We start from the raw sequence: 26,537 nt of genomic DNA on the forward strand, positions 1-26,537 counted from the left end.
ATTTTTACAGGCACATGACAAGGCAGATTATTTCCCTAAAGAAGCAAATCTTCCACCAATGCCACCATTACAAAGTATTTTATATGACCCCTCGACTAATAATAATGAATGTATATTTAATGTTAACTGAATTCATACTACTACTGCCCTCAGGCCACAACTCGAGTCATAATATCATGTTTTAATCCAGGGGCCTGGCTTGTAGAATGATGGCTAATGGAAGCACTTTAAAATAAATGACAAAAACCAAAGAAAGAAAACAAGACGCAGGAATTAAAAATATTACTAGTCATTTATGACAAATAATTTATTACAGTTTATACACTATTGTAAGAAAATCTAACCTTGGTTTCCAAGAATGTCATATAAAAATAAATACTGTGTACACAATTTACAAGTTTAACAATGCACTATGAGGATGCATGGGTAAATGCAAATAACATAAGTACGACTTTACTTAGAGTTCGATGACAAAACATCTGGTATAAATATAACTTTGCGAAAAAATAGAAATGCTAGGTCAGGCCAGAATGTTAAGTGCAGCTTCAGAACATGAGCAGACAACTACAAAGATTGAGTTCTAATGTTACAAGGTAAACTAAATGCTTTCACAAAATGTACGTGGCAGTATGTTGTTTTGCAGCAACCACAGTAGCAAAAAACACAGGACACGTTTGTATACTTTTGTTACAAGGTATTTAAACATCAGGAAGCAGAGTGCACGGGGTTATATGTGTTTTCTCAAACGTTTCACTTCCTGATCGGCCAAGCTCCTGTTAACCTGACCTAGAAAACTTTGGTTTAGAAAGTCAGAGGCTGAAAATATTATTTTAGGATATCTGTGCAATTTGCCATGTCCCTGCACTCACATTCTGAAATGCTAACGTGCTCAATAACAACAACGAAAATAATATTTGGCTTAGTGCAAAAGTTTGGCCATACAACGTGTCAGTCCTCAGGATATCTAACAGATTATGCTTTGACAACAGAATTTGCTTTAGTCAGCTTGTGCATAATTTGACATGAATTCTCTTTGTTAGTGTGGTATTTATTAAACGTGTGCCGTATTTCCATTGAGTTGGTTGTCGTATAACCATTGAGTTGCTTGTATCCCTGTCTTAAGGAAGGCCCACAGTGACTCTACATCAACAGAATAGGAGTCATAGATCTGAAAAGTACACTTCTCTTTTAGTGAAAAATCCATTGATAACATGAACTCTTACATCATCATTGTCGAACATAAGCAATAACTAGATATAACGATTTCCCAGAACAATGATAGCCTGCTACACAGGCTCCTTGTTAAATCTGATTATCCATTGGCCATTGTTTCATGTGCTGGAAGCATTTTGTTTGTTCAACCATTTTTCTCCCCTTTTGAACATTTTATAAAAGTTTTTTTTATAATAACTTTGCAAGATTCGGAATTATTACACGTGCTTCTACTTGTGTTCCAGCACACTGTAAGAACTATGGGGCATATCATCAAGGCCATGCGATAATTATCGCTCAGCGCTCTTAGCGCGAGGATAATTATCGCTGGCCAACGCTGAATTTTATCACGGAGATAGCGTGCTATCAGCAACGCTTATCTCCAAAGCGATAAAATTCAACGCGCAAGCTGCCAACTGTGTGATTATCGCTGGAAATCCAGCGATAATCGCACAACGTTTGGGGAAAGCTTGCTGATAGGGCAAGGTAGACTTAGCCATGATATCCACCTTTCATAGGATATCATGGCTAAGTCAGTTGAAAAGTTGGTGTAAGGAAAGTAGCGATAACCGAGGTTATCGCTACTTTTCTTGTCGCTCTGCAGGTTAGCATGTGGCTAGATAATAGGAGAAATGTCGCTTAGCGACATTTCTCCCATTATCTTGGGGTGGAACGCCCACTTTGCATCTCATTAGAGATGCGAAGATGGAGTTGGGGGAAAGGGCGATAAGGCAAGGATTCACGCGATAGCGTGACCTTGCTGATAAGGCGATAAAATTATCGCTGCTTTCCGTTCGAAAACGGACGCTAAAGCGGCGATAATATTATCGCCTGGCCTTGATGATATGCCCCTATTTTTCTAAGCGAGCACTACTTTCTATTTGCAAACTTGAACACAACTGTATTCTACACGTGATATTATATTGTTTTAAAAAGAACGATGTAAGAAAGGCAGCAGTGTGCAGGAATTGGGAAATGGCCAATGCGAAGAACCGATTTACTCCACAAATCTATACGTTCATGTGAATGTATATCTCTGCGTTTGGCTATTCCTTGTATTTCTCATACTGCAAGTAGCACATTCAGAAGATATCTGGTAGTAATGAAGACATGGAAATCTATATGCCCTTGTGAACAAAAAATATGCAACTGAAACATACTCCCTTATTTATTTTTAAGTTTGTTGTGTGGCGCACATGCTGCCTAAGGGCCAAAACATATCAGCATGTGCACTGCATCCACATCTATACATCAGTACTTGTCAGTCGCGGCTCGTAGTGGGAGTGCTGTGGGGCGGTGGGGCGGTGCGGGGGAGGGGCAGGGTGAGGGGTAGTTTACTCCGGCATACGCCGACCGGAGTTAAGTACATAAATAAATAAATAAAACAAATTACATTGCGCTCGCTGCAACGCAAATGGCGTTGCAGCGCGCGCAATTGATTTGTTTTATTTATTTTTTCATTTACTTAACTCCGGTTGGCCGCATTATGGAGTTTACTACCCCACCCCCTGCCCTTGCCCTGCCCCACCGCCCCGCCGCACTCCCACTACGAGCTGCGACTAGCTACTTGTCTATTGGTGCAGATTTATCCAGACAATACAGGTAAAGCATCAGTGCACAGTCATGCAAATGAACCCCTCCCTCTAGCACCGGCACAGTTGGTATTTCCATTGTCTTTATACTCTGGCCTTTGGAGTTTCCTGAGTGATCTTAAAATTGTGCTTCGATTGAGGACGAATGGTGGGAGATCAAACGGGATGGGGCAAGCCTCCAAGCAACTGCGGATGCTGCTCTTCTGCAAGTGCAGACTGCATCACATGATTTCTAGCTGGTGCTCAGCCCAGTAGGTACTGAGGCGGCCAAGAAGTGTGTTGAGTCACTATGCATGAAAAGGAGCTAAAGGTATTTATGTTCAGTCGAGCACGCCACTGTGAAGAGGCCCTTGTGGTTAAACCATTGCACTGCATACTCTCCTCACAAGGACCTAGGTTTCAACTCTGTGGAATTATGTTCTGGATGTGGTCAGTTCGACATTTACTTATTGATATAATAATTATGTTAATCTCTGCAGGTGTGTTTTTATTTTAGAAAAAATATGTTAAAACAGATATGGTTATATGTTCTTCAGCCACAGCCAAAGGATCTAATTTTTAATTCAGGCCAGATGCCGTCCTCAAGAATGAGCCCTTGAAACATTTGAATGCAATGTATAGCATTCTTAAATATGAATCACAAATATAAAATTATTTACAAAATAGGTTAGTTTTGTTTTGCATGTGACTTACTAGAAGCACAAACATTATTTTTTTTTAAACTGCTATGTTCTTAGGAACCATAAGACCCAAATGCACATCATTAGTGTTGTCACGTGTTGTTGTTGTCTTTCTGTCTTATTTATAGGAGATGTTGTAGAAAAAACTGCATCTGTTGTGTTTCTAGGTAATGCCAGGTTACAGATATGCCCTTCACAGCAGGAAATGCAAATCTGAAAGAAAGCAGATGATAATCGTAAGTATCACTTCTTTGAGGGAAAATCATTAAGATGACATGATATATGTGGGGATAAACATTTTCAGTCACACATAATACCAATAGAGTAATCTTTAAAGAGTTACTGTATAAGTCTAGTACAGTGGTTCCTAAACTTTTCAGAACTATGACCCACTTTTAGAACTGCAAACTTTTGCGACCCACGTATCTCTAATGCATATGCGGAAGGGCAGTTTTTTAACCTAACTAAAGCTTTGTGTGGTAGCGCATTGTCTTTCACAGATATAGCACGTTTTCCACTGAAACACCACTAACTTTGCACAGACATATAATTTTAATGATAGAACTATGTAGCTCACAAATGATAATGTGTGGAGATCATGGTTTCTGTGAATATTTATCATTTGAGCATCACCAAGTAAAGTCTTGTGATTTGTTATGATCCCCTTAGAATCTCTGTTTCTAGAACACTTCAATATTACAAAAATGTGCTTCATTTTTGCTTTCCTAACTGCTAGATGGATAAAGTTAATTTACAGGTATGTACATTTTGTTCCCAGACCCTTTTCTTTCACATTGCCTGGACTCCAGCAATATAATCAACATAATTCATTTAAAAAACTCCTCTCACTTTGCAGTCAGAGAAAGGAAACCAAACACCAATCCTGCAGTAATCTATTATAAGACATAGCCTGACATTTGACCTCTGTCTTCCAAGCAGTGGCAAATGTGACAAGCTAAACAAAGAATTTAAAGGCATCTTTATTTATTACTCTCACTTTCCCCAACCCACCAAAAATCAGGGTCACAACCACTTGCACCAATATTGACAGTGAAGGTAAGTAAATGTGGAGTTAGAAAAGTAAATGTATACTTCCCTGTAAAAGTTAACCTAGATAATATATTAGCAATCAATAGTATGTATGCAGGCCCCGTTTTACTAAGATTTTGCATTACTTTTTTGATGCAGCATGATACAAAATCTTCTTTGGTATTTTCTAAGCCACACAAAGCCCGATTACGGTAGGCATTCCATGGGTGGATCATGGGTGTTCCCATGCATCCACCCAAGTATTCTGATGCAAAGCCATATTTACAAAGACTTGTAAACATGGGTTTGAACCAAAATGGTGCACCTACCAAGGCCGGCATTACAAGAGAACTATCTTTATTTCTCCTTGTTAGTGCCTCTTTGTATGTGTACTGTATTCTGCAGCCCACATACAAAGAGGAGTAAGCCTCAAAGGATAGTTTTTGTGCAGTAAGGCAAGAAAGAAGCCTGAGCTCGACAGTGTACACGGCTCGCAAGTGGTATGACCACAGGGTTGCAACCACAAAACTAATCGGCTTTAGGTTTGTGAACACATAAAAGAAGTACTGAAATCATGAGTGTCATAAGCAACTACCTTTAGCATTAAGAGGTTGAGTGATGTTAACTTGTCATGGATGTATCACATGTCCGCTATGGCATGAACGGATGAAGCGTGGCAGAGATAGGACTGTGTGCTACCTCCAGGTGTAAAACAGGTGATAAAGTACAACTAAGGGTTGTTTCTTGCTACCCATGTCAGTGAACCTTTTACCCATACTGAAATGGGGGCAAAGTTGTCTGTGAACTTTCATTTTCTTTCAGTGTGTTTTGTGGGGGACATTTCTAATTGAAAAACAAAATGCCATAGTGAACAAAATATGTTTACCTTTTCGATGGCTTTGCCAACATGTATTACACTTCTTTTACTAAAAAAGATTTTCGAGAATAAATGGTCATGGAGAAGTGAAAGTGGTAAAAACAACCTACATTTAAACTATACATACGTCATAATTCCTAGTAATTCTATAATTATACTGAGGCACTGGTGTCATAAATAATCATTTATCAATGAGAAAGTGATGGACCTCTATTTTCTTTTATTACTCCTGAGAAACTGACTGCCTTTTTTAACATATTTTTAGATTTACTAAACAACTGTACTGAAGCACAGGACATTTTTTAAACATTCCAGAAGGATTTTAAAATAAAAAGAAAACGAACACCAAATCCATATTAACTTGATGCATGAATATTAAAATGCACCCTAAAACATACAGACCAATCATTGGTTAGCCTACCATGAGCCATCTTTTTCAAAGCTAATAAAATTGCCATTTTGGCATTAAAAATACATTGCCATTAACACCTTTGTTATCTGTACTGGCATGCTGGAGTGCTTTTGAGTGTATGCAGTCATGGGCATAGGTTTATGACACTGTTCCGACAGTCGCGATCAGCAAAGAAAATTCTGCTTTTCTTTTTCTGCAGATGTTTGGTAGCATTGGCTGAAAAATCGTGATATTGGCCCTTATGAAATGAATACAGATCTTATATTATAGCCTGCTGTTGTTAATGTCTTGAACCCGCAGCTCTGGCCTATAATGAGGGACAGGTCCTTTGACAACCGGAATATCCCGAGGCAGAAGGGCTATAAGTGCTATGTGAACATTCCACTCATTCAGGGTAAAATGTTCTAAATTAAAAAGGGAGAAGCACAAACACAAACAGTGGAGTTCGGGAGCAAAAGGCTTATACTAGCCATTATTAGTTTTAAGCCTCTTCACTGACTTCCATGGAGGTCTCCACATTTTAATGTTCAAATTCAATTTATTTACATGCCGTTGGAGACAAAATATGGCAGTGTAGCAAAGTCAATACTTCTTTTCGAATTTCAACTATTATTCCACCCATACAATTTGATGGTTTTCCCAACCTTTTGTCCTTCGTGTCTTGAATCTTTGCATCCAGTGTGCATGCAATCCTCTAAGGGCACACAGCGCTTCGTGACCGCAATACTTTCTCCACTGAAATCCATTTTGTGTTGAGTGTAGCAGTACCTTGTCTCTATTAAATAAAGAAGAACACATTTGGTAAATAAAATACATATGTAAGTATCAGGGACTATGTTATTCAATTATAGTAATCTTCAAGTTCTTACATGGACAGTGCCTCTAAACCTCTCTGATATGCTCTGTGGCTACAACTGGTTCATCATTAACACTGTGCTGACCATAGCATATTAACCACCATTTTCTTGCATGGAATCAGATTATGTACTGTCAGCCTCCTACCCCCCTTGGCTAGGACTCCCAACCAAAATGAAATGAGTTCAAGGTAATCATCCCCTTTTGCCCTCCAAATCGGTTCTCAGAGGACACCTATTTCTAAAGGGCCACCACAGGCGTTACCATAGACACCTTTTGTGTATGTACATTGTGTATATATCTCTTCAGTTTGGGAGAAAATTGCTGGCATATCTATATATATATCTATATATAGTCAGCGCCTGTTTCATACTACGGGAAACTAGGATTGGATACAATATATATATATATATATATATATATATATATATATATATATATATATATATATATATATATATATATATATATATATAAATATTTATATATATATACACACACACACACACATAATAACTTAATAACTTCTGGAGATTAAGGTTACTCTGCTTCCTCCTTTTCTTAAGTGCCCTTCCTTGTTTGATATGCTTGACTTCCTGGGAAAGTGGGGTGCTTTGTGAGAACCTCCCTTGGGACTGTGTACTTGAGGTCCCTTTCCTTTTTCTGAAAATAAAGTATTCCAATCGAGCTGCTCACCTCGAGCTTTGCTTAGCAAGTACTGAGGAGCTCATTGTTGATTACAAAAGTTAGGAAGTGCTTTTGTTCTATTTTTCTCACCTTTTTCTTCATATTTTGCCTTGGACAAATTCAACATCTGCCTTAGCCTTTAAGACCCCTTTACATAGACTGGTGCTACTTTATGAGTGCTGTTTCACTGCAGTGTATTTCACTGAATGATAAGAATGGTGAATGACTTAAATTTCAGACACTCCTTCCATAAAGATGAGGTGTGGATAGTTTTGAATTGTCCAGGCCATTTAGTTGGATGTGAAGCCAATTTTCAAAAAATGAAATCTGAGAAAGGATATTCTGAGAGTCGTTTCTGAATTCTTCAAAACTGAGATCCTAAAGTCAAGATTGGGGATTGCTCCTCTTAATAAAATCCGGACCTTTAACTGTAAAGCCAATGCCAAGCCCCTGCCCCTTTGGTGTGTTTTCTATTTCAATTTACAATTGCCAGAAATGTGTTTTCATGCATCAGAAGAGGACACACTGTACCATTGACTCCTCATGACATATATTTGTACAGAGCAGGATGAAGGCACTCATTGGCCAAAATAATTTTTTACATTCTTCCTAAGTATCTTTATTCATTATGAGGCACCTTCTTGGGTACTTCTGAAAGTCAAATGTACTGAATACAGAAACAGAGGTGCGCTGAAAAGTAAATTGTGTATAAGTATCCAAGGTGTTGCTCTATTTTAATTGACTCTTTGGACATGCTACACTTCACTTGACTTTAATAGAAGATCCCCAAACACACATGGCTGGTCCTAGTCCACCAGGGCTTGCACTGCTACTAGGGTTGTAAGTGCGATAGCTAAATTTAGGTCCCTTGCACCGCTGGACATACCATTTTCCATTGGAGCATCAGCAAAGAATTACAGTTCTGCTAATTCAAACTGCTTAGGCAGGGAGATACATTGTTTATTTTCTTTTTAAAGATGGAGGCTCACATTTAATACATTTCACAGAGCTCCATTATAGCTAATTGTGCTTTTTAATTTGAAGCATGCTGATGGTTTAATGTGAAGGGAATGTTGACAAAATTGAATGTTCCATTGATAAAGTGGCAATGCCTTACACGGAAACTCAGAGACATATCTCACTGAGAAAGTCAGACTGACAGCAAAAGTACGGAATGGAATTTCCTAATCTTTTCTCACCACTGAACATAAACCAGTCTAGGAAGATGTCAGAGAAGCAGACGGGGATTCAATAGTCTAACTGTTATTAAAGCAAATCCCATCTCGAAAGATAAGATCACCATTACTTGAAAGATTCAGTTGATTTCCACACTTGCCCTTAAGGCCATTTAATGCTGTGGGAAGAAGCAATATAAATAAATACATTTTTGATAGAATTTACTTGTAGTTTTGCACACATAGTGTTTTCTTTTTAAATAAATTGATTTCCCAGGGTTTATTTAAATAAACTTAATGTGTTTCATATTATAAGATAAACTGCGATATCAATTATATATTCTTCATGATGCTATGAGACCGCACTAGTTACGATTCGGAAACATGTGCATATGGAATCTGTTTTTTTATCATGTATAAGCATCTGGATGAATTAGGATTCTACAAACAGCGTTCCCAAAAAAAGTATTCATGTACTCGTTAGTTTCTGGCATGTTTCAAACTGACTCGGTAAGTGGGGGGAATTATAGGATTGGTGCTCCAACATTTGCATTTGCTTTCAAATCCCCATATTTTTGTGCACTGATTTCTCATCCATTGCTGGACAGATTAATCCCAAACTTGGACTGGAATTTTAATTGTAGTTGAAATTGCGGCCTAAAATTTGAATATCAGCTTCTCATCTGAATTGCTCATTTGCTGTCAGGAGTTAAACATGTTTGCCATGCCTTGTGCAGAGTCACCAGTCACTAAAACTTTGCTTACAGGTAAGGAGAGAAGGAAGGACGATCCACCAGGACTAGCAAGGCATGGTCTGAAGCTGTTCCCTGTGGGACATGTTACAGCCTTGGGCATGTCAAGTGCCTGGTAGATATGTTTGCCATACCTGAAGTGATCAGAGAATTTCTGCAGCCCTTGTACGTGCCCTAAATCAATATTCCTAATCCAGAGTTTTCCTCGATGCCCTGTGACCAATATCTCTGTATGCAGTACCATCAGTGCATGACGCTGCCCAGTTCTATTGCCTGCAGTACCCACTGGGCAATACCTTTAACAAAACCTGCTTGTATGCTTTGTACCCTGTGTCGATAACACATGGGCTAATATTCAGGCCTACAGTACCCTCAGGGACTCAGCCATGCCATGCGGTAATATGTCATGTTTTGGGGCAATTCCCTACAGTTAATGGGCACATTATATTATATATATTATACATGGCTCCCCTGCTGCTGCCCCTTACTAGTCGGCCCCTGCATACGTATTGGAAGCAGGTGATAACTATTTGAGGTGGCCTCAGGATTCTGAGTGACATCATAGACAACTTGAGATTCACTCTTTTTGTCTGTTTGATGTCACTCAGAACCCCTCTGTGAAACATCTCCCCATTATTCACAGATACCCATCGAAAATTCTATAAATTGGAACATTAAGTACTCCAGTGAAAACAGTGGAGCGTCTTGGAGCCAGTAATGGCTGATACAGACCTTCTCCTTCGGCATGCTTTTGTCTGTCTTTCTGTGTCTCCCTTTTTAATTTAGAACATCGTACCCTCAGTGGTTGGACTGTTCTTATAACCTTACCTTGTGCTATCCCACTAGTGTAAGGCGCTTTCCCATATTATAGGCCCATGCCTCATCCTTGGGCCTACATCTCTGGTTCAGGGCCTTCGGCAACTAATAGGGACCTTGTCAGGGAGCTATAATGACCCCATATCCTCTACAAAAAGGTACTTGATAGGAAGACATGCATGTGATTGTTAAATTGATTTTGTTAAGTTTCTTTTGTTTTGGATAAAAAAGCTAACCATGTCAATCTGTTACAACACAGCTTTAGTACATGCAGTATTTCAAGTTTTAATTTTCTTAATTTTAGAAAGGTTGAAATTAGGGATACTTAACAGCACACAATGTGCCTCAATTGTTTGCATTATTCCTGCAGTTACAGTAGATTATTTATTACACAGATAGTCAAATGGGATGATAAATGTAATATAAAACATAAACACATATGTTTTTTGTTATTATCACCTATGAAAATCTAATATTAGAACTCATTTAATCATATATTTGTAGGGAAATCGTAATGGGCATTCTTTCACGAGGCACATATACTCTACCTAGATGGTAGAGATGTCTTAAAATGTGGTTAGCTCAGAGATTGAAGTGGGCTTCATCTTTTGGGAACAACATTACCAATCTTTTTTAGTTTTACAAAAACAGTTCCGCTACATTTTGTTAAAAAATGTCCTGGGTGGTTAATCCTGATCCTGAGATGCCTCTGGACGAAAGGCAAGGGAGAGGGGTACTGTGAATGCAAGGGAGAGAAAGACAGTAAACGAAGAAACAAGCCTTTTGGACAGTGTGCCTGCTACCTGAAAGAAATGTAAATATGTGCAATTGGTTAATCAGCAAATCTACAGGCTATTAGGGAGCCAGTATATGCCTTTAATTGATGGAGTCATTTGAGGCTTCATGGTGACAAAGTTTTATTATTTTTGAGAGGTAATCTGAGGGTCCTACGAGCTGAGTTCTGCAGTATGACCTTCTAATGGAAATGTGTCAAACAATTTGCATTAGATACAGTCTGTGTTTACTAAACCATATATTTTGGAAGCACACGTTTTAAGTTAAGCACTAAATCTCTTTGCATATTTTGCAGACGCCAATCTCAAAATGTGTGAGTAACACAATGTCCAAATAAATAAATACATGTCACAGCTTCCCAGTGTGCCAATCAGAGTTCAGGTCTGCAGTGATTGCATTAACCCAATCAACTTTTATTTTACATAAGAGTGCATTTACCACCAATTACTTTAACTGACATTTCATTTTCATATAAGGTGTGTCCATTATTTTATACGCAATTACCGGATATTGAAAGGCTAACAATCTTTGATATAAATATTTTGGTTGACCCATATGCTGCCGTAGCAATGTCAAAACTTGAGATGAAGAGCATATTCATGAACTATAAGGCAAAGAGGCGGGTGAGTGGCAATGGTTTACTGTCCACCTGCATGTTTTATAATAAATTTGTGGGTAACGAGGGATTTCAACCATATTTAAGTCAGGTGACCAGACCCTCGCATAGATTTGTCCTTACTAGGTTGAGGCTCGGGCTAGTACATCATTTGGTGGCCTTCCTGTCTCCTAAAAAACACCCGGTTGGCCCTTGTCCCTGTGACGGTCAATCTAAACAATGCACTTTGCACTTTCTTTTGCTATGTAACCTCTATAGGAATTTCCGCATTGTTTTTTTAAAACCGATCCTTGTAAAATATGGAGTCCATACTGTTAATGATGCTATGAAACTACTTTTTAATATGCATAATCCGGATGTTTGCTTTTTTACTGCTACCTTTTTATACAAATCAATTGATGTTAGGAAAAGTATGATATTTTAAAATTTTGTGTGTCAAATGAATTAATTACCCCTGCATTTTTGCTTGCTTATGTATTCATGTTATTTTGTGCTTTTATGGTCATTTTTGATATGTACTGAATAAAGCTTTATGAAATGAAATGAAATGAAAGGCTAACAAAATAGTTGCAGACTTTTTAGTACCTTTTAGCCACGTCATCTATATCGTCCCTAAACTCACACTTGCACATAGGACCACAGTGACCAGACTTTTTTAATGCACTTCGACTGCTGATTAGCTTGACTTCAAGGACGACTTACCTTGGGGACAGTAGAAATCAGGAGCCCAGCGATTGCATTCGTAATTGTCTACTGCGTTATCACAGGTAAAACATTTAAACCCGCCTGGGTATGGTGTAGCTAGAAAAATAAGAAAATTGTAGATGTAACCTAAAATTACATGTGTATTCATATTGATTCTAGAAAGAAGTACATGACTGACAGAAATGCTTCTTCTGTACATTAAACGTTTGCCAAATATACAGTTGCTATGGTTATACTTTAGTGGTCAGAATTTTGGTTGGATTTACAGCAACACTGAACCTAGTACCCCAATTAGCAGCAAACAACCATTTTTTGGGGTAAACATTTTTTAAACTAGTGATTACGCATGTCCTTAAAGTACAACCACGCACTAAAGTAGCACTGTGTAACGTCCTTTGCATGATTGTGTTTTCACACTAATTGTTCTTTAGTATTCATTACGTACCAAAGCATCTTACTGTGTCAAATCCTGACTATCAAAAAATTCCAGGTGCTTTCTATTCAGCAACTTGCTTTGTACTCACATAATAGAAGATAGTCCTTCTAAAAAGTCTAGAGCTCCACAGACATGATAGAAGGACTATGTGTTGCCATGGAAAACATATACCTCTTATAGCTCTGTAGGTGTAATAGGAAAACGACTTTCTATAATTACAGTAGTAGTTCCTCCATTATGCAAGTCCTATTAATGCAACCTGGCTGATACTGAAAGCGGTGGTGGTGAGTGAGTGGGGGTAGGGTGCAGTGGGGAATGCAATGGAACTGGGAGGCCAAAGCACAGGTCTAGGCCAAAGCACAGGTCTGTGGGACTCTGACCTCCCCAGCAACGCATTTATCAATTAGAAACCATATAGATGGGGGCAGGACGATTCTACAAGGCTAAAATATACTCTGAATATTCGTAGGTTGTCCTGAATTTGAGGTTGTAACCCATGAGCATTTATGTCAACTTTCAAAATATTTGCCCCGGGCCAAACAATCATGCAGCTTCTAAAAGTCCGCATACTAGACATGCTATTTTGTGATGTTCTCAGTCATACACTGATTACTAGTATGGTCACTACCCAGTGAAATTGCCATAGTTAGATATAGCTTCCACATAATAAGCCTGTAAGAGAACTTGTGCACCAACTCAATCATCTTTGATCGACTGATCGCACTGGTTTAAAAAATTATTTACGTGGGGGAAGGATTTCTGGCACCAGTAGAGTAAAATAGTCCTTGATACGATATCCAGCGACTCGCCTTACCTGCCCTATTCTTCCTCTGAGAATGTTAGACTAATACATAATAAATATGAACAGCTTGTTTTTTTCATAGCTTTTTTCTACTGCATGGCAGGTTGTAAGCACACAAAATGCTCAAATTAACCCATTCCCTGCATTCAAACACTAAGAAAAACCTTCATAAGAGGGAACTTAAAAACAGCCAGGCTAGTCAACTTGGAGGCCAGGCACTCCCACCGGCAACCGCTTTATTGGAAGCTAGGTTGTGGACTGCACCACACACTCAGCTACAGTGAGACCCAGAGGTCAGACCTGGCTGTTGCTGATCCCAGATGATAATGACCTGTGCTATTAGATACATTTTCTAAAAACTCTGACATCTATGACTTCATCTTGGAGAAGGAGGGCTTGTGTGCATCTATAGCGGTCCTAAATGTTTGCTGTGTGGAGTGCATACAGTGTTCTGACAGAATTTTAGCTCCATTGAGGACAGAGTTTAAATTGTCTCTACTTGTATTTACTCCAACATGAACATGAGATGGAATGATTGCATGTTCGCACTGGAGAGAGAGCTTCTTTCTTTCAAAATAGTATACGCTTATTGTTTAGAATTTTATCCATAATACTTTGTAGACCATTTCTGGTGCAATTGTTATTACATGGTATATCTTGGTAATAATTTCATTCGCCTTGAAAGGATGAGTTGACCATGCTTAGATTTTAACCTAAGCCATTAAGGTCATACAGGTGTCATCATTAAGTGCTCAATTCAATGAACTGCAATTAGATATAAAACAGCACTTTAATGCTATTATGATCTAAAAATACTATGACATATGGAAAATGATAATTGAGCTGTTTAAACCATTTTACCTAGATGACCAGCCAGAATTATCTCTAGATATTGTTCATTATAATTACTCCTTCCCACCTGAATATTTTTTAGGTCTTGTTCCTGATTCTGTGTGATCAAGTGGGGGCTGGAGGTGGTATTACAAGTTTCTAGAGTGTATGTTTATTTCACTGCTTGACTTCAGTTCGTCCATGCTTCATGTGAGGAAAAGCCTCTAGCTTGCATTACCTCACGTGTCCCTTACATTATTACAAATTCTGGAGGAATGTGCCAGACAATTTACAGGTAAAAACAAATCTACAATAAATTTCAAAGAACTATTAAAAAAACGAATGGTTAGAATGTTTTACATTAATAATTGGTGGAAGCAAATTCATATGTCCATCCACAAACATAAACAGCATAGTGACACAATAACACAAAATGTACATGTGAGAAGTGTCCAAGCAAAAACTATGGACCCCACTGCCTCTAGTACTTTGTTTCATCCTTCCAGGTACTCTCATGTGACTTGAAAGGCATTCAGTCAAAACACCTCAAATGACCTGTCAAAACAAGACTGTTAATGTATTAAGATAATCGCACATCATGCACTAATTTGCCCTAATAGCTAAATTATGGTGTTGTGTGCTAACACTGGGCATTCTTCATAAGCTTTCTTATATTGAGCACACAGCAAACTAAACTGCTTTGATCTGCTCCCAGGATTAGGGAACGGAGGATCCAGCAAACAAATATGTTTGCCTAGATTCTGTTCAAGGGGGGGGGGGGGGGGGGGGGTTCAAGGGAAGAGATGTGGCCGAGTGGCTGACTTTGGAACTGGGGAACTGGGTTTGAATCATCCTGCCCTATAACGCCCTTGGGGCAAAGTTCATGCCATATAAAAAAAATCAAAAAAAGTGTGGATAGTGGCGGATCGCATCTATGCTGCTCTCCTCTCATTCCTTAATCTGCTTAATCTGGTAAATTCAAAAGGATGAACCAATTATCTTCTGTGTTTGATAGAGTCTAAGTGGTCAGGCCTTTGAATATGATTTTTCGGGACACAGTATTTTGACACTGTGCAATTATAATATTTGTAAACTTGTTTTATTGTTCCTTTATAGGGAAGCCTGATTTATATATCTGATGTGCTCACATAAGTGCACCCTTGCTGATGTAGGTAAATAGGAAAGGTTCTGTGAGCTCCCACCCCTAACCTTTGCAAATTCTATGTAATTTTCACGAATATGGCTGGTAAATGTAGTTTTAATATACATCTGATGAACCTTTGTAGCATAGAACAATGATACCTTCGCTCATAATGGACTGCAAGGCAATTTAATTTCAATCAGTATCATGTGGCACATACATGTGCTTTAGATCACTTACTAGGAGAGATAGCACTCCAGCAATGTGAAGACATGAATATTGACTTTGCTCCCAAAAATGCACAAATCATAGAGAACGGTAGAAAATAAGCCCTTCTGGAAATACTGTGTTTCACCAGTTACATGACAATTGTGCTTTGAACCTCAATGCAATCAATGAAAATGCTCTTGTTCTCTGATTGGATCATAAAAGTCAACCATAACTCACATGCAGGGGACTCCTCATGCCCCTGAGCCCAGTACCAGTGTACCTGCTGCACGAATGGTAGCTATTTCCAGGACCTTAAGAGGGATGAACAAAGTAGGGGTGGTCCCTAAAAGGTGTGTGGCAACGTGATTAAGGATGTGGCTTAACCCCTTCGCCGCAGCGGGAATTCCGCCGCGGTGCTGGGGGGTGCGGGGGGGCAGCGCGGTGGCGCTGTGCTCATGACGGAGCCGCTCCGTCATGAGCCACGGTTGAGCTGTGCTCATGACGGACCGGTTCCGTCATGACTCCGCCCAGTTGCGTTGTCCCCCCGCACAGGCGGGGAAACAGCGCCGCGTGGGCGGCGGCCGCCAACAGTCGTGGCATGACAGAACCGTTACGTCATGAGCACACGGCAACCGTGGCTCATGACGGAGCGGTTCCGTCATGAGCAGGGAAGGGGTTAAACACATCCTAAACACATGGTTGCTTTACTACCTGACCGGTATTATGGTTCCTCTCTGAGCTTTCTGTTACTGCATACAGATATATAACACAACAACTGACATACAGCTAAAACCAGCTAGAATTATTGGCTTCGTCAATGGTTGTTAGCTGTTTGATATATATGAGTGACATAACAACAATGATTTTCTTATATATAATTAATATTGAGAATGTTTAAATTCTTAAATTTTGAGATTGCAAATTCAACGTTACTGAGGCATGTGCACGGGGTAATGGTCTTCAGAGTGTCTAAATCACTGCTGTTATGTTCAATGTATGTTAGACAAGTACATCCTTTTTCTCTCCAAATCTCATCCACCTACATATGTTACACACCATCCCTTTCTTCTTCAGCACCCTCTTTTCACTCTCCCCTGTATGTACTTCTTCCCCTCTCCTTCGCTTCACTACCCCTAAACACACAACGCACCCACTCACCTGTAACTACAGTATTTTCTTTCACTTTGACCTTGTCAATATATGGACAACTGTGTACCTCTTTCACACATATTTGTACAGAATCACAATTGCAACTGGAATGCGTGACAATTGCTCTGTGCGCACTTCAGAGAGGCCAATGACTGGATGGTATTCTGAACACCTTTTTGACCCACAGCCAGGGACTGCACTCCCTTCAGCTTAAACTGCACAGCTCTCAATCTGGGCCGCTTAAACACCTGGAAGCGACCAGTTCAATGTATGCACTATACAAAGATTAATATGTACAGAAAAACCACATCCCAGAAATAGATAACACTCTTTGGAAATGCAAGATTGAGTGAAACATGAAATATAAACAGGAACTATATCACAGACATGAATTAGCTTAGTGTCACATCACCTCTGAGACACTGGCTATTATGCAGACAGGAGCCCTGGTCTCAGAGTAGCTCTTCAAGTACTCTGTGAAACTCTACAAAATTGGGTGGGTTGGGTAACACTTTTCATACTCATTATCCAGACAGGAGATGTGGAATTAATAAGGTCTTGGACACGGTTTAAGGCGGTTCTCTCTCAAATGCTATTTTGTGGCTGTAGTGCAGACATAGCCCTGGTGTAATGTGATGGCTCTCACAGCATGTACTGATGACACTGGCTCCAAGCAGGAGTACCCAAAAAGTGGGCACAATGAAGTATGATATCTATGCACCTGGCTGTCATCAAATTGGCAATCCATAGCTAAAAGCTCTACATACAATTTCTAAGGATAGCCCTTTCTCCAACGTCCTTCACATATCCATCATTTAAACACAAACACACAAATCTCACACAGAGAGAATGTCAATGCAAGGGTCGGGGTGTCACACTGAAGTAGAACTTTTACCTGAAATGAGCCAGTAGGTTGCACTCCTCTCTACTAAAGAAAAAAGGCTTACTATGGACTATTCATCTGCAAAAAGAAAATATGCTGCTGCCAACGCTTCAAGTCTACAACCCAGGCAAAGTTGACAAAACAGGGCCTCCTTGGAGCTTTCCTCCAGGTCATAAAGAAAGTCCTGGACCTTAACATTATATAGATAGTCCTAGGCTGCAGTATGTATGCTACATTAGCATGTTAGCTGACCCAATTAAACATCAGGGTACTGGTTTCACATGCAGTTGGGTTACTCACTGCAGGAGGCTTGTCCGTACACCATGCAGAGGATATTTTCATCTGAAAAGATGGCTTTCTTGTTTATCTTAGTCCTCTGCTCTTTACTGTATGGCTTTCCCCATTATTCATGTATTTGCCTGCCCCTGAAGTAATTGTTCTGTACAATCACTTTTACCTGGCTGAGTAATATACTTCCACTGCTAACGTCATAGAATCATTTTTTGGTTTCAGTTCTCATTTAGCACTCCATAGGACTGCATATCTTGAACCTTCCTCTGGCTCTTTTGCCTTTACAGCGCTGCCGCTCTTTCCCTTGCTACCCCAACATCTACCACCCAGCCTCTTTCCTCCCACCCACCCTCCAATTACAGTGTCCCTTCTATGTGCTCTATTTTCTGTCCTTTGTCTTTATCTCTCCCCTTCTCCAACTCTTTCTCATTCCTTCCCTATTCTCGGCTCGAGGAAGACGTTGAGCACTCCGGGTGCCTCCACATACAGATGTTCTTGGCTCATTTGTAGTGTGCCACTCTGGGTGCCTCTCCATACAGATGTGCTTGGCTCATTTGTAGTGTGCCAGGTGCTGGATGGCAGCCTAAGTGATGTCTTGCATACTGTGCTGCAGCACTTTTCTGAACCTGTTGGTGCTCCCTATCCTGAGAGTTCTTTCCCTCCCCCACCCTTCTCCCGTCGCCCTCTTTCATTCCATCTGGCTGCTGCTATTGCATTTGCCAATGCCTGAGTCTTTTAAAAATGTGCTGGCTTTGGCAAAACTGATAGCTGAAACCAGAATCTTTGAAAGTCTTTTTCTTGAACATTCAAGAGGGCCGCCACACTGCATGGCATAAATGTTGTTGTAACAAATGTAATGTATTGCTTTTTATACTAGATAACCACCACATCGGGTCACATCACATTACATCACACAACTTGATGGCCCTCTTGAACACCCCGGCCGGTGATGAGGGGCCACACCCCTTTATCTTTTGCCCCTAAAAACAGTGTCGGTCAGGCTGAGCAAAGGTCCGTCTGATGGACACTGATCATTTTCAGGCCAGGCAGCCAGGAGTTAGACATATGCTAAATGCGCAGGCTCCTGGCTGCCTGACCTGAACTTTGCTGGGCTGAATGTCACACCTCCTGTGGGCATTTCCTCCTCAAGCCAAGGACCTCGAGGCTGCCTTCCCTCATTGGAGGAAAGATAGCCTTCCCATGCCTCCTGGGACCTCTGAGGCAGAGCTGCACGTAAGTGCGATTTAAAAAAAAAATTATGTTTGGTGTGTGCATGTATGAATATTTGGTAATGAGTGTTGTGAATGGATGTGTGTGTGCTCACATGTGTGAATGCATGGCTGTGATTGTGTATGTGTGCGTGTGCCTGTGTGTCCCATCCGACTCACTCCCTCCTACAATTACTGGCCGCCACTGCTCTTGCAGGTATGAATATCTTTTTTTTCATACTTTTTAGATGCCAGCATGCAGTGCTACATTGTGTCGCACAACACAGTGGCAATCTTCAAAGTAGCAAAACCTTTTTTTAATACTTTTAATATGGCCAATGTATTGTGTCACACCACATTGAGTCACACCAAGTGAAAGCCATCTTGCAGGTATAAGAAACAGACTGGCAAGATGGCTGGCCACAACCATAGGCTTTACCAATAATGGCACATTTTAAAAGCACCTGGCATTGGCACAGGCAATAGCAGTGACTACAAAGCATTAGCTAAGCATTTCTAACTGGCTTTCCCAGTGTTTGTTTTCCATGCACCACAGTTCCCTTATATGCTAAACATTTTCTACAAGCAATTCAGTTTTCAGTAATCGCATTGCATAAAATATTAGTAATTCATATTACAGTAACACAAATCTTCCCACGTCCTGTCTTTCCTAAAGTGTCTCTCTCAAAATAACCCCCTAGGTATAAGATTGTTACTTTTTTTACCACGGTGTGAGCATATGGTAAGGCTGCTGAAGTGTGAGGCTTCTATTTGCTTGCACAGTAAAGGTTATGGTGTTCTAGCCCCTACATGTGGACATGTCCTGCAAAATACATGTTTTTGATCATTTTATTTCAATTTCCTCTGGGAGATTCACACTGAAACTCCCTTGCAATAGTCAGGCTAGCTTGGTGTTTTCACCCTCTCAGGACAATAATGGGGCTGTATGATAAATCTGACCAGAGAGGCTTCTGATTAACAACAAGAAACAACAGACGGAAGCAAGCAAGCACCAACTGACTGGATCCATTTCCATGCAGGGACCTCTACTAAGGAGGAAAATGAGTAGCTTGCCTCTATTTCTCCTACTGAAGCCTGGTTTCAGTAGTCTTGGAATTTTCATTATTTTACTGCACCAGAAATCATTGCTGTGAGTGTCTTAAGTAGGAGTGAAGAGCCTGTCTTCACCACATAACATCAGGGTTCATGTAGACCCAATGGTCTCAACAGATTTTATCGAGTGAAATGTAAATATGTCCACAAAGGTGAGGCTGAGCTAGCTGACAGCATCCGATGCATCAGAAAACAATTATTTAAGAAAATCCCTAGCATGAGTTTCTGTGATTTTTGAGCTTATCAAAGGGCCTTATAGCAATATAGGTTTAATCGTCAGGTTTTTGTTTGTAGAACAATAACTAAATACGTTTACCAATTGTGACCCATTGCTCGGACTCTTATGAGCCCATAAACCAAAAACAGATTACTGAATAGAGACCATACATTGACATGGCAACTTCTCCCCAGTACTTAAACACATTTAGGTATAGGCAGAAATCAACATCTGGCCACACTCAATACATCCGCTGTCATTTTTAATGTGAACATACTTCCACTTAGGCCCTCGTTATCAGTGGCCCTTATAAATACGATATGTACTTTTGCTGATGCGCATATCCCCAAATAGCACAAAGCTCTGCATGGTATGCTCCTCTCAGCGCTAGCGACAGCCGACAGATGGGTATCAGGGAAAACTGGCAATTGCCTGCACCCTTCACAGGTGGGTCATCCGACTGCAGTGAACTGGGCTGGAAAAATGTAAAAGATGCAGTGTCAACGTCACGTGTTCACACCCCTACGAACAATGCTGTGGTTAAAGATGTTTGCACTTACCGGTTCTACTGTGATGCACTTTTCTTCTCTCTAAACTAATCCCTGGTAAGGACTAACAGAGCCTGGTAAAAGGTTGCACAAATAACTGAATGCAATGTAGACCATCCTCCCCAAATAGACAGCGACCTTGTACAACAAGGTGGCTAGCACGTACCAGAACACTGCTACACACCAAGAGTAAAACCAATTCCATCATGGACAGGGCTTGATGGGGCAAACAGTTTAACTATCATTGCATCTAGTTCCTTGCTGCTACACCAGCCAAGCAGTCCACAATATTTCTTCATACACAGCAAACTGCCTTACCAATTAGGTTCTTTACTTTGGGATTAATGTCCCCCTCTGCACTCACCAGCTTCAGACTCATACAGTTTTTCAGTATATCCCTCACTTAGTAGTCCTTTTTTAGTAAATATTTTATGGATTTTAAAGCTGATCGAAAAACAATACAATCTTCTTGAGATCACTAAAGTGATCGTAAATATTACAAGAGTGATCTTATACTTATAGAATCTTTATTTCGGAAATCTGCCATAAAAGCACAGTTAAAATAAACATTTTAATAAAATTACTACAAGAAAAGGATATAATAGCAAGTACTTAAAGCATTAAAACAGTTGTTAAAACCCATCTCAATTGTAATAATACAATGTAATTCACATCCGTAAAATCAATGTATTCTGTTCACCTCTAACAAATAAAGTGCTGAGTGCTTCTAGAGGGTCAGGATCGGGGGCGGGGCACACTGCCACCAGAATGTCTGGACTGATTGGTCGCAGGCTCATCTTTTGCCTAATACTCCACATAAATATCAGATAAGGTGAGACAGCAAAGACCAGGCCTAGCCTTAAGCCGGATTTGAAGATTCGAAGGGCCACTGCATATTTCCTAACACCTATGTTCCGACAAACTGGAGCTAGCCATTTTCTCTTCGCGTTCAGATAGGCTGGGCAGAGGAACAGAGCGTGCTCCTCCGTTTCCTTAATGTTCTCACAAGGGGGGCAAATTCACCTAACTGACTCAGGAAGGGGAGCCCATTTACAGATGCTTAGGACTTCCTCCAGCCCCTCGCTATGAGATTGGAGCTCAAGGGTAGCCCAAATACATTTTCAGTGTAGAACCGGTTTCACTCCTTCCCCATAAGAGTTGGACCCGAGTCCCATGTCTAGCCTGAGGGGGAGCAGTGGAGTGTTGGTAGGTAAACCCATAAACTGTTACAGGAATTTATTTTCAATGACTACCATTTTATTCATGTCAATGTGACCCCAAATCTTTGCACCATAGAGGGCTGCTCCCCATGCCTGCTGTTTGCACATGTGGCTCACTGGTGAAATTGGGCGAAAATTAGATACTCGTTGCACTTTAGCCAACCCTCATGTGTTGCTCTAATACTTTAAGCCTACTCCTTTCAATATGGCAATGCCAATCCAGCTGTTCGTTAAGGATCATCCCAAGATATTCGAAGGTGTGTACACATTCCGGGGGGACCCTTTGGGTTTTGGGGGAGAGCTGTTAGAATGTCAAGGGTTTGGGACCATGTATTTCATTTTTCCCACCTTAATTTCCAGGCCCCTTTGGCAGCAAAAGTTCCAAAACGGTCTCGAATGTTTGTAGCCCATAGGTGATTTGGACAAAAGAAGTGTGTCGTCAGCAAACATCAAAGTGGGAGCCTTAGTGTTTGTCAAACATGAGGCATCACCATAAATAGATTCAGGTAAAAGATCAGATCACTGACGTAGAGAGTAAAGAGAGTAGGGGTAAGAACACAGCCCTGTCTTATCCCTCTATTTACAGGAAATGGCTCAGTCAACTCACCCAGTGGTCCACATCAAACCTGGGAATAATTAGGTTCATGAAGCTTCATTAGGATGGCTAGGAGATCATTGGAGACTTACATGCCTGTCATTACCTGCCAGAGCGTGGACCTGGGGACCAAGTTGAATGTAGAGCATAGGTCAACAAACACAACATCGAGCCGACTGCCCCCCAGAACCACACTTTTCCAAAATATTAATTGTAATAAAAAAACTGGGTCCCTGGCGCTGGTACATTCCTGGAATTCTACCTGTAATAGTGTAAGAATCTCTCTATTGGCCAACCGTTCCTGTAATTTTTCAAGAAGAGTTCTATTAAAGCTTCTGAGAGCTGTCAATTAGGCTTATCGGCCTATAATTTGACAACTGTGATGGGGACCTTTTATATGGATTGGTATTATCTCGGCCCGCCAGTTTTGTGGATTGGTGCCCCTGTCATAATGGCATTAAAGAAAAGTGTCAAGTAGAGGCTCCAGACACTAATCTCGCTTATATACAGATCTCCCGGGATCTTGGCCAGCCCTGGGGCTTTGTTTGGGACGATCTTATTAACTGCTGATCTTACTTCCTGTGTCGTAAAGGGTGGAAATCCGTCGCTAGTGCTCCCTTTCCGCCCATCAGTTAATTTGTTAACCCGTGAGGTAGGCGTGGTGACACCATCTGCTCGCTTCACAAAATAGCGACTGTAGAAATGGGCAATCCAATTTGCAATGGGTACATTAGTCTCAATGGGGCAGCATCCCTCTTGGCACCTTGTAGACACCAGGTCTCAAAATGCACGCTGATCACCTTTCCTAACCGCATCCAACAGTCCTTCCCACGTTCCATTTTCCCAATCCCTTTTATCATCTTTAGTAGTCTTCTTATAAGCTTCCCTCTGTACTTTTATCATGTCCCTATCTTTCTGTTTGATGGCGGACATAAAGGCTGACCTTGCTTTCTTACAGGCTTGATTGTACTAAGTCTGGGAGCTTCTCCTCCCGACGACCCTTTTAGTTTTCACATCAAAATGCTTTTTTAGTCCCTCATGCAAGTTATTGTTAATGATAATAATCCTTTCCAATTTCCCCCTGGCCTGGGGCCCAATACAGTAGAAGAAGTCCCTCGATTCTTTCTGCTACTAAATTATATACTGCCCCAAACAACTCCTGGAAATGAGCCATGGTGGACCACTTTACTCTACACCTATTGCTGGTTGTGTGCAATCTTCGATCAAAGTGTTAAGCAGCGTTAACTCACTTGGAGCAGGCAGGGAGGTCAACAACAAGAACCAGGGCATTGTGGTCACTGTCATACCTGGTTAGTACAACCATATCCATTAAATGCGGCCTAACCCTTATATCTACCAGTATATAATCAATAAGGCTGGTACATGAGATGTGATTAAATGTGTGTTTCTTTTCCCTGTCGAAGACTGATTTGCCATTGCCAGCTTGCAAGCCATGATTCAGTGTTAAAGCATTTAATTTGGAGTGCCGGGGGGTCAATTTTTTAATTCCCAGGATTGCCAATTTAGGAATACACCAAGCACTATCTTCATCCTGGGTGAGTGCGTCTGCATTATTGTCCATGGGTTTGAATTGGCAATTGAAGTTACCACCTACAAATTTCATTACATCCACCGAGGCAGTTGCCATGTGTGAATTCAATAACTCTATAATTGAAGAAGCGAAGTTGTTCCTTCCTGGCCTTAGATACACATTATAAATGTAAGCTGTTAGTTGTGGTAATATCAAAAAGACACACAAGATATCTGGGGAAGATTTCATTATTTCCCTTAACTTACAGGTTAGCCCTGTGCTGACCCAAGTGGATAATTTCCCTGAGGGTCTGCCCTTACCTCTAGTTATTGCCTCTTTACTACAATTAACATAACCTTTACGATGCACCAGCTTGGGAGACCAAGTTTCCTGGAGGCGACAAAGTGAATGCATTTCTATAAACTGGGCCCATTCTGGACACTCGAGTTCGGAAGATAGCCCAGCTACATTTCCAGACAGCAATTTGACTGAGGCGGGGTGGAGATTGGCTGATTAATGGCTCAATGTAATTTTCAGACCTAGATAGCCCATACCGGTCCTCAAGTGGATTGATTTGTGCAGAAGCTACGGTGTTTACCCAGATGTGGGTGCCTGTTACTCTACTATCACGTTCTGTTTGTGTCTGAGCTGGTGTCATGTGTGCTCTGCAATTAAAATGACTCAGCTCTTTCAGGGCTAATGGGTATTCAGATCCTATTGTGTCAGATAACTTAGAGTTCCTGGGTGTCTCTCTTTGCTCCATTTCTGTGTTGCCCTTGACCCCTAATATGGTCTGTATCCTGGCTGTAAGTGCTCCCTGGTTGTTACACCCTGGGCTTGTAGAGTTTTTGTACAGTTTCCTCACAGTACTCCCAAAGCCAACAGTGTTCAACTGCCTAGTCGGTTCCCACTGCTCCCTTCCGTTACTGTTACAAATTGATACATTTTATGAAAACCCCTATTCTATGTGAGTCAGTCTACCCCCACCAGGATGTCAAAGCGATTCGAAGTAAGGACTCTAAATGCACCTAATCCAATTGGTAGCACATTAAAGGCAGAAGCCATTACAGATACAAGATGTGGATGAAACTTGTTTAAATCGTAATCAGGCCCCGGGAAATAACATGCTTTATAAAAATACTCAAGCGGCAAAAGGCCAATGCTGGGCTCACCTCTGTTTTTGCTTGAATAACAAACTGCGGTGACCTAACATTGATAAGAAGACACAGTCACCTAAGAGGTCCTCCTGCCCTAGCCCCAACCAACCCACCATGTGAGTTAGAAGGATATTATTTGCCAAGGAAGGATATTATTTGCCAAGGAGAGGGGGAGGTTCCTCTGTGTGACCAGACAATTCAAGCATGTATTAGTAAGCTCTTTATGCCCCCCCAGTCCACTCGTACCTGCGGTACTACTGTGAGAATTGCCACATAGTGACATGATGCAGGTGGAAGATCGATCATGGGGTGCCTCTGACAGAGTTCTTGGTCACTTCATGAGGGCGAGATTTTCCAAGCCACACTGCCTGTGCAGCTATTTTGGACCCCCTGTAGGCTAGAGTTGGCGCTTGGTGAGTGAGTAGCTCCTGCCTGGTTGGTGTGAGCGATAGTAGAGTCTGTGTGATGACTGTTAAATGTTGCGCTGTGAGAAACAACAACTTCCTCAGGTGCTAGTGTGACGGGCTGATTTGGTGTGCTGCCATGTTCGTCTTTCAGGGCTGAACTGGGGGCTTGCGGAACTGGGCTCTGTCATTGCTTAATATTCTCAAGCCCCTGTTCATTGGCTGCCATGTGTGCAAGAATTGGGCAGAGTTCTGCTAGCACTGCGTCTCTAATTTTGGCAATGCAATCCTCCATTAGTGCCACAGCCCACAATGGTTTAGGCGCAGGCCCCTCCATGCAGTTACTGGGACTGGAATGTTCCAAAATAGAAGAAGCTGTTGGGGGGGCCGGCGACAGCATGTGTTGATGTGGATTTATTCAAAGTCGACCGTCTGGGCCGCTTAGTCACCCTAGAAGTCAGGGAGCATGCCTTAGGGCGCACCCCAGAAGGATGAACAGCAGATGACGAGCATGGTAATTGTGCTTGACCTCGGCCAGTTCATGCGGGAGACTGTGGTATCAACACTAATAAGACTAAAAGCAGAGACTGGGCTGACA

General features: G+C 41.0%; 1 protein-coding gene across 3 annotated transcripts in view; it reads right to left on the reverse strand.

Annotated features, from left to right (window-relative positions):
* Positions 1-273: 273 nt before the first annotated feature.
* Positions 274-26,537, reverse strand: part of LYPD6 (LY6/PLAUR domain containing 6) — a 185,696-nt gene continuing 159,432 nt past the window's right edge. Inside the window, exons 4-7 of one of the 3 annotated variants that reach the window (XR_014978946.1) lie at positions 12,201-12,299; positions 6,447-6,577; positions 2,794-3,697; positions 274-2,498 (exon numbers count right to left, since the gene is read on the reverse strand). Coding sequence is in view for 1 of the 3 variants with exons in the window: in XM_085645606.1 (XP_085501732.1) it covers positions 3,530-3,697; positions 6,447-6,577; positions 12,201-12,299 (398 nt within the window). In the remaining 2 variants the exon portion in view is untranslated. Of the gene's footprint in view, positions 3,698-6,446; positions 6,578-12,200; positions 12,300-26,537 lie in introns of all 3 variants that reach the window. The other 2 variants (XR_014978945.1, XM_085645606.1) reach the window with 2 other exon arrangements.

Source organism: Triturus cristatus, chromosome 3_1, assembly GCF_964204655.1.
Source record: "Triturus cristatus chromosome 3_1, aTriCri1.1, whole genome shotgun sequence".
Taxonomy (NCBI): domain Eukaryota; kingdom Metazoa; phylum Chordata; class Amphibia; order Caudata; family Salamandridae; genus Triturus; species Triturus cristatus.